The sequence below is a fragment of the Adiantum capillus-veneris genome, chromosome 17, assembly GCF_014529385.1.
Source record: "Adiantum capillus-veneris isolate H3 chromosome 17, ASM1452938v2, whole genome shotgun sequence".
Classification (NCBI taxonomy): domain Eukaryota; kingdom Viridiplantae; phylum Streptophyta; class Polypodiopsida; order Polypodiales; family Pteridaceae; genus Adiantum; species Adiantum capillus-veneris.
Window position 1 is genome coordinate 79260509 of NC_140947.1, and position 9120 is coordinate 79269628.

At 41.3% G+C, this 9120-nt stretch overlaps 2 protein-coding genes across 2 annotated transcripts; both read right to left on the minus strand.

Annotated features, from left to right (window-relative positions):
* Nucleotides 1-5615: 5615 nt before the first annotated feature.
* Nucleotides 5616-6194, minus strand: LOC147437545 (uncharacterized). Its single transcript, XM_086486575.1, has one exon. The coding sequence runs from the start codon at nucleotides 6192-6194 to the stop codon at nucleotides 5616-5618; it is 579 nt and encodes a 192-aa protein (XP_086342701.1).
* Nucleotides 6195-6197: 3 nt separating this feature from the next.
* On the minus strand, nucleotides 6198-7343 carry LOC147437546 (uncharacterized; the record flags this gene model as incomplete). The annotated part of the gene is made up of 1 exon (XM_086485966.1): nucleotides 6198-7343. A coding segment is annotated over exon 1 (1146 nt), but the record flags the coding sequence as incomplete, so codon positions are not given.
* Nucleotides 7344-9120: the final 1777 nt, after the last annotated feature.

Consider the following 9120-nt stretch of genomic DNA (forward strand, 5'->3'; position numbering starts at 1 on the left):
AGATGAACTAAACGTAAAAATATTATTTTTAGTCTCCGCCGAATTTAAAAAGGACTACCCGAAGAAAAAACAAGATTAAGTGATTTTTTTTTGAGAATTATTTTTATATAAAGCGGTATCATAAATATGTCGAGGCAGTACGAAAAAGTCATAATTATGTCGAGGCATCACGATGCGGCATAGTTTCATTATTGCCTGAATACTGTCCAATTAATCAGTTTTACTATAAAAATTGAAGGAAAATTGGGAGAGCTAACTATCAAAAGCTAAGCCATGTTTTTAGCAAAGTGCCTAAAAGCTTGCAGCTAAGCTTAGCAAAAGAGGTAGCGCTATTTCTCTGCTTGGGACACACTCTAGCCTCAACCTGTGCCTATAAATTGGCAGGCAGTGCTCAATTTTCAGTGCCATCCGTTGCACCACAATCCGTACCTATTATACGGAGTGGTGCAAACTCTTCATCACCATCTCCATCAGGTCCTCTCTCTTGTTCGTGGGAAGAAGAAGAATACTTTCTCTCTATTTTCTTACTATCTCCTCTCTCTTTTCACGGTGTGTGCACTCTCCGACGACTTGCGTGGTGAAAACCTCTACATAGCTCTCTTGCGGAAAAGTAACAAGCCTTTCGACATCCCCTAATCAATCTTAAAGCACGGTGAGAAGCTCTAAGCTCCATAGCCATCATCTCTCTCTCTCTCTCTCTCTCTCTCTCTCTCTCTCTCTCTCTCTCTCTCTCTCTCTCTCTCTCTTGTTTTTTCTGAGTAGCTATCCTCTCGGTGATTTCTTTTTCGTATATGAGTGCATGTAAGGACTTGTTGAGTGCATATGAAGTCGCGTAGAAGACATGCCTTCATTGATAACGTGTACAATTCATGCTAAAGTATCCTATTTTGTACTTGATGGAATGAAATGTGGGAATACTTTTGTTGTCAAGATTAGCCAGTGTCACTAAAGACTCTCTCTCTCTCTCTCTCTCTATATATATATATATATATATATATATATATATATATATATATATATATATATATATATATATATATATGTGTGTGTGTGTGTGTGTGTGTGTGTGTGTGTGTGTGTGTGTGTGTGTGTGTGTGTGTTACATGTGGGATTCTACTCAAATTTTTCATCGATAAAGTTTACTTGGTGCTTGGTAAGACTCTAACTTGGAGGGTTATATCATAACAATTGAGGTCAAATGCTTTCTTAATGGAAGGGTATGATATGGTATTTATTTATGGTACATTAACAAATATTTATTTTATGGTTGAAAAATGAAAAGTAATTTAAATTGTTGGATTCTAGCGATGGATTTCAATATCTCACGACTAAACCAACTCTATTTGTAAACTCTCTCTCTCTCTCTCTCTCTCTCTCTCTCTCTCTCTCTCTTTTAACACTTTTGGGATTTATAAATAGGCTCACATGTGTTCATTTGTGAAGGGGAGTAGATTTTGCCTATATCTAGTTATGATCTTCTCCTCTCTTGTGGTATGCATAGCACTCCAGTTTTGTAGGTGCACATGCCTCTCTCTCTCTCTCTCTCTCTCTCTCTCTCTCTCTCTCTAATATTGTCTCGTGCTCAATCACATGAACATACAATTTTCCAAGTGTGAATGATGTCGGGTTTGTCGTTAGTATGCATGCTATTTTATGTATTTGCAAGGTCACCATGCTATCACCTATTGCCAACATCCGGATCCAATGAGAATGACATTGACTTGCTTGTACACTTTCTCTAGCATTGGAAAAATATATTATTGATTACCCATTTTTTACGACATTTTGTAGTGAAAAAGAGAGTGTAAGATTTGAAGGAGTGGTTGCCTAGGTCCTAGAGGAAATGAACGTCAGTTGGGAAGTTGCCTAGGCCCTAGAGGAAATGAATGTCTGTTGTCAAATTATGAAAGCAACCTTCAATAGCTTATCCAATATAAGGGAAATGAGTCCCAAGTCTTCCCTGGTGGAATCTTTTCTTAGCATCTTTTGATGTCTACAGACTAAAGTGTAGATGTTGTTGATGGTAAGTTCTGAATACAATCGTTGATAGGCTTTGAACCTTGGTCCCCACAGTTGTGCAACCAATGGGGTTAACCATGCAAGACTTGGTGCCTCTTTGATTCTGCAACAACTACAAATATCGTGTTTGTAAATGGGTTCTCTTGTGTGAATAGCACTACGCTTGAAAAAGCAGGAAACCTGTGTGCGCGTTACGACAATCTGCTAAAGGGGGTGAAAGGAGAGAAGGTTTTTAATGGAATGACTCATGAGAGTTTTAAAGTGTGCTATTGAGTTGCGTACAAATTTGTTCAATGGAATATGGACAAAACAATGATTTTCTTTTTATGGTTTCATTAACAATGATTTTCTTACAGATCAAGGCTCAGGTTTATTAATACTACTAGTAAAATGGCGCCGCCTTCGGCAGCGGCATGGCCCGCTTAACCTCAAACCCCTTGCTTCCACCGCCTATTCAGAGAGTCTTTTGGACCACTGGCCAAAGTTATGAGATAACATGATCAAAGATGCCTTGGGCTATTTTTATTGGAGTTGTGCAGACGTAGGGAGAGCCTCTCAAGGAGACCAGACAGTAGGCGACACTCACAAAGGGAGATAAATGATTCCTTTAGACTACAAACGTGGTATTCAGATGAGCAGGCATCACAATAGAATTCAGAGGAAGTTACAGGTCTGCAAGTGCAGTCAGCTAGAGTAACCTAATAAAGCACATTAGTGACATGAGAGGCGAAAGAGGGCAAGAGTGTAGCGCCGTAGGCTTCTGCGAGACCTAGAGGGAGACAACCTAGGAACTGTCCCAAAAGCTGCTCGACGGCCTCCTACTGTTGGTGGTCAAAGGGCTCTAACTCTCTGAGCTCAAATGGAAATTTCAAGCTTACCTTTATTTTCTTCGGTTAGGGAAAATGTATCCACAGAGAGAGAGAGAGAGAGAGAGAGAGAGAGAGAGAGAGAGAGAGAGAGAGAGAGGCTTACAACTCACGAAGAAGGGAGCCTCTCTCTCTCTCTGTCTCTCTCTCTCTCAAACACACACACACACACAATCGCAAGTGGCTGCAGCTCTCTCTCACTCTCTCTTGTGTGGTTTGTAGTCTGCAGAACCCCAAGGTCCACACCTCACTAAGAGGGCAACACCCAATCATGCGAAAGTGGGGATTGGGCAGCTATGGCGGGCATCAGAAGTCGAGGCTATTGGAGCCTGAAGGGAGGGGATGACTTGAGATGTTGCGGGTGGCAGTTGCCGGCTATAGTAGCTTCTTGTAAAGCATGGGAGCATTATGGCACTAATACATGTGACTTGTCCCACCTCTCTCTCTCCTCCCCCCTCAGTGTGTGTATGTGTATATGTGCGACACTATACTGGCCTGAAGGCACCAGACAAAGGAGCTAGTTATTTTGCATTCTCTCTCTCTCTCTCTCTCTCTCTCTCTCTCTCTCTCTCTCTCTCTCTCTCTCTCTCTCTCTCTCTCCTATGTGCATGCATGTGTGTGTGTGCGTGTGCACGTGTGCGCACGTGCATGCAAACGTCGTATCAAATTCACCATGGGGAACAGTTTGGTTTGATAGGTTATTTTAGCATAAATTAGAAGATGTAGTTAATAAACATTTCATTGTAGCTCTCAATGACGAACACCACCCCCCGCCCCCGCCCCCCTCTCTCTCTCTCTCTCTCTCTCTCTCTCTCTTCAAATCTCTTCCTTTCCATTGTAAACTCTCTAGCTAGGCCTAAAGAAGGTGCTCCTCTCCTAGTATGCCATAAGCTATTGCATTCAATAATTGAAATGCTTCCGTTTAATTTAGTCACGCTTCATCTTCTATATGGGTTCCTCTCTTTTAGGACTATATTAATCAAGTACTTTCCTTGAAATGCAAAGAAGCTTGGATTTTTGGACGCTATTACTTTTGCTAAAATTGCAGTTGAAAGGGGTTGGCTGATGTGGAAGGTGTCGAAATAGAGACTGCTCAGAGTGATCTCAAGCATACGCAGCCGGAGGTAAGGGTCGACAACGTTTGAAGCAGCATGAAAAGTCGAGCTTGAGGGGGAAGGAGTTGTGCACCACCATGCCCTCACAGTTGCTTGTTCTTCTCCACATGCATCACAATATCTTCGCTCGCCTCTCTCTCTCTCTCTCTCTCTCTCTCTCTCTCTCTCTCTCTCTCTCTCTCTCTCTCTCTCTCTCTCTCTCTCTCTCTCTCTCTCTCTCTCTCTCTCTCTCTCTCTCCACAGCTCGTCAACGTGGCAGCATTGCTGGCCAAGCTCCTCCGATCGTCGACCACTGCAGCTCTCACTCGTGTGTCTCCCGCCAAGCTCCTCCTACCATCGATTAATTGCTCCCACTGTCCAAATACTGCTCTCTTTGATGTCGTCATAGCCTGAAACATTTAGGAAATGCTACACACACACACACACACAACAAACTACACACACCCCTACGGCGGCACCATAGGGTGAGTGTATAAGTGCAATGTGAGATTGCGGAGGGTGGCAAAAGCAAGGCCTGATATCAAATTACCTTCTTCAGGATCAGCCAACTGCAAACCGCTCCAGCTTCTGATGGTGAGCACCAACATGAGGTTAGAAGTAGCGCCCAGATGTCTGCATCCTTCAAGTCAAAGCATAGAGAGAGTGAGTTGGGCCAGAGTGAGTGGGGTGCTGAGAAGGCCTCAATGCTCAGGTCTATGAGGGCGTCCGAAGGTGTGTAGAGAGTAAGAGAAGACCGATGGGGCAATAGTGAGAGAGCGTAGGTGGTTGTCCATGATCTGAAGCAACGAAATATTTGTCAAGCTGATGATCTTGCGATGGAGATGGCCGAGGGTAGGGCAGTGGCTACCGAGGACTGAAGCCCAACACAAATGATTCTCTCTCTCTCTCTCTCTCTCTCTCTCTCTCTCTCTCTCTCTCTCTCTCTCTCACACACACACACACACACACACACACACACACACACACACACAATGGATCAGCTCTTGCTCTCTCGCTTTCCCATTCTGTCACCTGTAGCGCTAGCATCGGCAGTCACACACAAACACACACACTTGTACATTCATATTCTGCGGTGTATGAATTTTGAAATACACCCCCAATGATAGGATTTGAAGGGCTACCCCAAATGTCTAATGACAGGCATGTGCAGCTTATGCCCTTCTACAATGAAGGGCAAATTTTACATTTACCCTTCTAATGAACAAAAGGAAAATTTTGCACTCTTCTTCATCAAAATTCCAAGAAAACTAATATTTCACTTATTGTATACTCCCATACATTAATATTTCACTTATCTCACACTCTTCCATGCATTTTAACCATCCTTTTAGTATAACTTTGACAAAATTCATTATTTAAACAACGTATTCTCAAACCACAATCCACGGACCACAACTTGGTAAATTTTTTAAATTACATAGAAATAGAGAAAATGAAACCAATGACATAATGAATATGAATTCACTGTTATCATTAAAGTACAAAATTGGAGAATCAAAACTGCCTTGAAATAAGATTAGAAGTCCTTCAATACCAATACAATGCAAAAGAGCCCTCGATACAAAATCATATCGCTTGGCTGAACATCTAAGCAAATAAAATTCCATAGTAACAATCAATTTGTTTCCAAGCTTGCTATCCTTCCTTTCCTCATAGATTTCCACATATCAAAGCATTCTTCCCACAATACATCTTGAGGACATGAAGCCTTCGGAGTATTGAGTCCAACAAACATTGCTAAGCCCAATGATGGAAGAGACAATCTATTACGAGACTTGTTTTTTATCTTATTCATTTTTGAGAAGCCTACTTTACAGGCAACTGATGAAAGTGGAAGTAAAAGCAGAGCTCTCCATAATTTCATGGTCCATGGAAAAGAAACCTCCCATTCTTCATGGTTGCAACAATCTTGCCAAGCTGAATGCATACTCTTACCTTTGAAGCAGTTACGAATTCGTGTGATAAAAGATCTGCGTTCTCCTTTGCATTCTTCTTCATTAATGAAAGAGTTGGCTCCTTTTCCAAACTGTTTGCACAATACATCTAGCCACCTTATCGTAAAGAAATCTAGTTTCTGCAAGTCTTGATCATAATCCTTCGGGCTAAAGTACTTTGCCACTTCAAAGAGATCAAAATCAACCTTAAAACGATTTGACAATGACTCCACCAGGCCTTTGATGTACATAATTGCCATGTAAGCCAGATTATTCACCACCCCGTGCAAAGTTTCATGTGGATCAAGAACATCCTCGTCACACATAGGGCCAAGATGTAGTTGATAAGAATGTGAATTTCCTGAGGAATCAATGTAATCAATGATGCCATGTTGATTTATCGCCTTTGTCAAAAAAAGTTGAGTGTACATAGCCTCACACCCAAATACATTCCCTAGAAAAGCCATTTGCAAAGACTCTATAGAAGCTTTCAAATGGTTACCAATAGTAGAGATATCAATGTGATCCTCTTGAAGTTTACAACTCAAGACATTGAGCTCTCCAAGGACATCTGCAAAGAAGTGTAAAAGAAACTGTATTTTGTAGTCCGCTTCTTCTGCCTTCAAGACAGCCAATAAAGCCGGCATTAAGCGCACTATCCTTATCATAACTTGCCCTTTTGAGAGCCATCGAACATCATGCATTTTTAACAACTTCAGTTTTCCATTGCGACCAAGATCGAAGTCCTTTACAACTTCTGCCAATGATAGATGTCGCTTTGCGGATCTGGAAGCCCATTCATATAACTTTCTGGCCACTTTGTCCACAAATTTGAATTCCTTGTATAGTTTGAATGCATCACCTGCAGCTAAAGACTCTCTATGTGCAACACAATGAAAACTCAAAAGATGCGGCACAACCTTCTTCAATCTCGAAACCACACCATTATTAGCACCTATCATAACACTGGCACCATCAGTTGCAATGCCTATCATTTTATGCAATGGCAGCTTCATTTTGTCCAGAAATGCTAGCAAGGTAGAATACAAGCTTTCAGCTTCAGCATTTTTGACATGCAATAAATCCACAAATGACGTGCATATACAGCCATTTCCATTTTCGCGCATATAAGTAACATAAAGAATCATGTATTGTTGAGTGCTTACATCTGTACTCTCATCAATCTGCAAAGAATAAAAGGGACTAGCAACAATTTCCTCTTTTAATCTCTCCCAATAGACTTGTTTGATGGAATTTGCAAACTCTTTTCCTGCACTTGTGCTCGTATAAGCTGAATATTCACTTGCAATTGGCATATTTGGTGTCCGCATGAAACGCTGGAAATTGCAAAGCTTTGAAAACTCATCAAAAGGCAAATTTCTACGAACCACAAACCACAAAGTTTGCATGACTGAGATGATTCTTTCTCTCTCCTCATCTGTTAGCACTTCAATGTGTTTCTCTATGGGAATTGTGGTTTTTTTAGTGTGAGCATTCCATATTGCCTTCGCATCTGAATGCGGACCTGACGTCGCATGCTCATCTAATGCAGACCTTTGCAAGGTTGAAGATCCTTCTCCACTAAATTGAGTCTTTTTATGTGCAAAGATGCACCACCTACATTTGACTCTCTCTTTTCCATCATGATCAACTGTTGGAAAAGCCCAAGGATGAGGTATCCTCCAGCTTTCTATCCATCGTCGAGCATACTTCTTTTTGCTTGAGCTACCTTCAATTTCAGTGTTACCGAAAGCTGTAGTAGCTGCCTCACCAGCCTCTTTGTCAAGAGAGAGTTGAGGATCATGCAAGCCAAGGACTTCTTGAATGGTCCTCTGCTTTTTATTTTTCTTAGGTCGTCCAAGAGGAGCCATCTACCAATAAATTTCAAAAACATAGCATAAACTATCTTTGCGACTACAAAAGATATATTTAAAATATACAAAATAAAAACACTTGAGATACATTAATTGAAAACAAATGAAATACATCTTTCAGGGCCAGCATTTGGTGTCCAAAAGAAAGTTACATGTTCGATAGCCAATATCCTATTACAAGGAAACTTCACTTTAACTCAATAAAAGGCTGGCATCATTTCTACCAATGGCCGTAGACATTTGGTCCCATCCAATTGCATGTGGCTTAAGTTTACATACAATTCTTCAAATGACTTTCTACTCTTGTCCTGTAGAAGATACCCAGCTCTTATAATCTCCTGAACATGGTATGCTTCACTTGCTGAACGAGATGCTAGCCAATCGGTTCTGTATTCCATAGAAAACTCCCGACAAAAGATGACCATTTCATCAATAAGCCAGGCTAATGCATATACATCAACCTCTCTGGTATACACATGGTCATTATGTGTGTCCTTCAATAGCTCTGGAGCAATCCAAGGTTTAGGCTTATGGGCTTTGCTTTGACAACAATTGAGTGATTGACGTCTCTCTGATTCAGGTCTCATGGCTAATCCCCAATCAATGATGCCAACTCGAGGATCTGAATCCCTTGTAAAATCCAACGTAATACTGAAAGGATGCAGATCACAATGAAGAACACCTACTTGATGGGTATAGGCCATTGTGTGTATTAAAGCAGCTATAATATTTGGAAGACTGTTTGCAAAAGCCACGACTCGAGTTAGTTCTCCTTGATTCAGCTTAGCTGCCTTGCCTTTACTTGAACCTACACCATCTTTCTCTTCTTTTTTCACAATTTTGCTGAAGGTACCTTTCTCAAAAGATAGACTATGCATCATTTTTCCAATACTTCCTCCATTGAAGTATGGAAAAATAGCTATCAAAGGCTCATAGCAAGTATGTGCAATACTACGCACAATCCCCCTGTGTCGAAGATCAAAGCTCACCTCGTCCTTGAAGGATTTTAATTTCTGTCCTGGCATTCCTCGATACTACTTTGCCGCATAAGTATTTTCACTTGGAAAGTACGAAATGCCATCAATTCGTACTTGGAAGCATGTACCAAAGGAGCCGACACCCAAATTCTGTAAATAGTTGATGGCATCATGTGGTATTCCAAGAGTCATGGTACACTCCGAGTTCCTCACAGATCTCTGCAGAGGGTTCCCAGCTGGATGCCCTTGGTAATCTATCTTTGACTCCATCTTCTCTTCCGCATGGTTGACTTGCTCCCTTCGTAGCTTTTTAGATAGCACAAATTGTGTATCTA